Source organism: Oratosquilla oratoria, chromosome 5 (genome assembly GCF_046742065.1).
Source record: "Oratosquilla oratoria isolate Oo_2021 chromosome 5, ASM4674206v1, whole genome shotgun sequence".
NCBI classification, from domain to species: domain Eukaryota; kingdom Metazoa; phylum Arthropoda; class Malacostraca; order Stomatopoda; family Squillidae; genus Oratosquilla; species Oratosquilla oratoria.
This window is the reverse complement of record NC_134781.1, coordinates 58,103,412-58,104,456: the sequence shown is the minus strand read 5'-3', so window position 1 is coordinate 58,104,456 and position 1,045 is coordinate 58,103,412. Positions and strand designations below refer to the sequence as shown.

General features: G+C 53.4%; 1 protein-coding gene across 1 annotated transcript in view; it reads left to right on the top strand.

Annotated features, from left to right (window-relative positions):
- LOC143025811 (uncharacterized) overlaps positions 1–441 on the top strand; it is an 891-nt gene extending 450 nt beyond the window's left edge. The window contains exon 1 of the mRNA XM_076185821.1: positions 1–441. This exon is cut by the window's left edge and continues 450 nt beyond it. Within this exon, the coding sequence (XP_076041936.1) occupies positions 1–441 (441 nt within the window).
- The last annotated feature ends 604 nt before the right edge of the window (positions 442–1,045 follow it).

The following is a 1,045-nucleotide window of genomic DNA, read 5'->3' as shown; positions in this document are numbered from 1 at the left end:
TTTTATGCAGCAACAAAAAAAAATTTCGGTCCCACACGGTCATCAGTGGGTGGCTTAAAGGATGTGGATGGGGCCACAACCATCACCGACAGCGAGGGCATTTTGCTAAGGTGGAGGTCTCACTTTGAAAACCTCCTCAACGACCAGGTTGACACCCCTGACAACCCCATGCGAATGACCCCGCAATATCCCGTCCGTCACTGGATGGCACTACCCACCTCCGTCCAGGACTTTAACAAAGCCCTTAAACGCATGAGACCCGGCAAAGCCCCAGGACCCGACAAGGTCCCACTGGAGCTCCTCACGCACGGTGGCCCAGAGCTGAGGAACCGTCTCATGCTTCTCATACTGAAAATATGGGAGACGAAGACCCTCCCTAGTGACTTCCGCGATGCAACAATCTTTACAATATTAAAAAGAAGGAGACCGGGAGAATTGTAACAACTACCGGGGAATATCACTACTGAGCATCGCAAGCAAAATATTCGCCCGCATTCTCCTTGACCGCCTCCTCGTCCTCGCAGAAGACGTCCTGCCTGAGTCCCAGTGCGGATGTCGACCTTCCCGCGGGACCATTGACATGATCTTCTGCGCACGACAACTACAAGAGAAGAGCCTTGAATAACAGCAGCCCGCAATGTTTATCTTCTGGGACTTAAAAAAGGCCCTCGATAAAGTACCCCGACCCGCTATGTGGGCAGTCCTCGCTAGGTTTGGCTGCCCACCCGACTTTATCACCCTGGTGCGTGCCCTGCATGATGAAATGGTGGGAAGAGTATGCCACCAGAACTCCCTCTCCGAGCCATTCCCCATCAACGGTGGTCTGAAACAGGGCTGTGTTCTGGCTCCAACGTGTTTCTCTCTTTACACAGCAGCGATGCTTAACGAGATACCACCAGACACACCTTCAATCGACCTCCGTTTCCGCATGGATGGGGGAGTTTTCAACCTGGCTCGACTCCGCGCTAGAACTAAGACCACCATATGTCCGGTGCGAGAGCTGCAATATGCCGATGACAACGCCACCCCAGGTCAGACTGCAGAG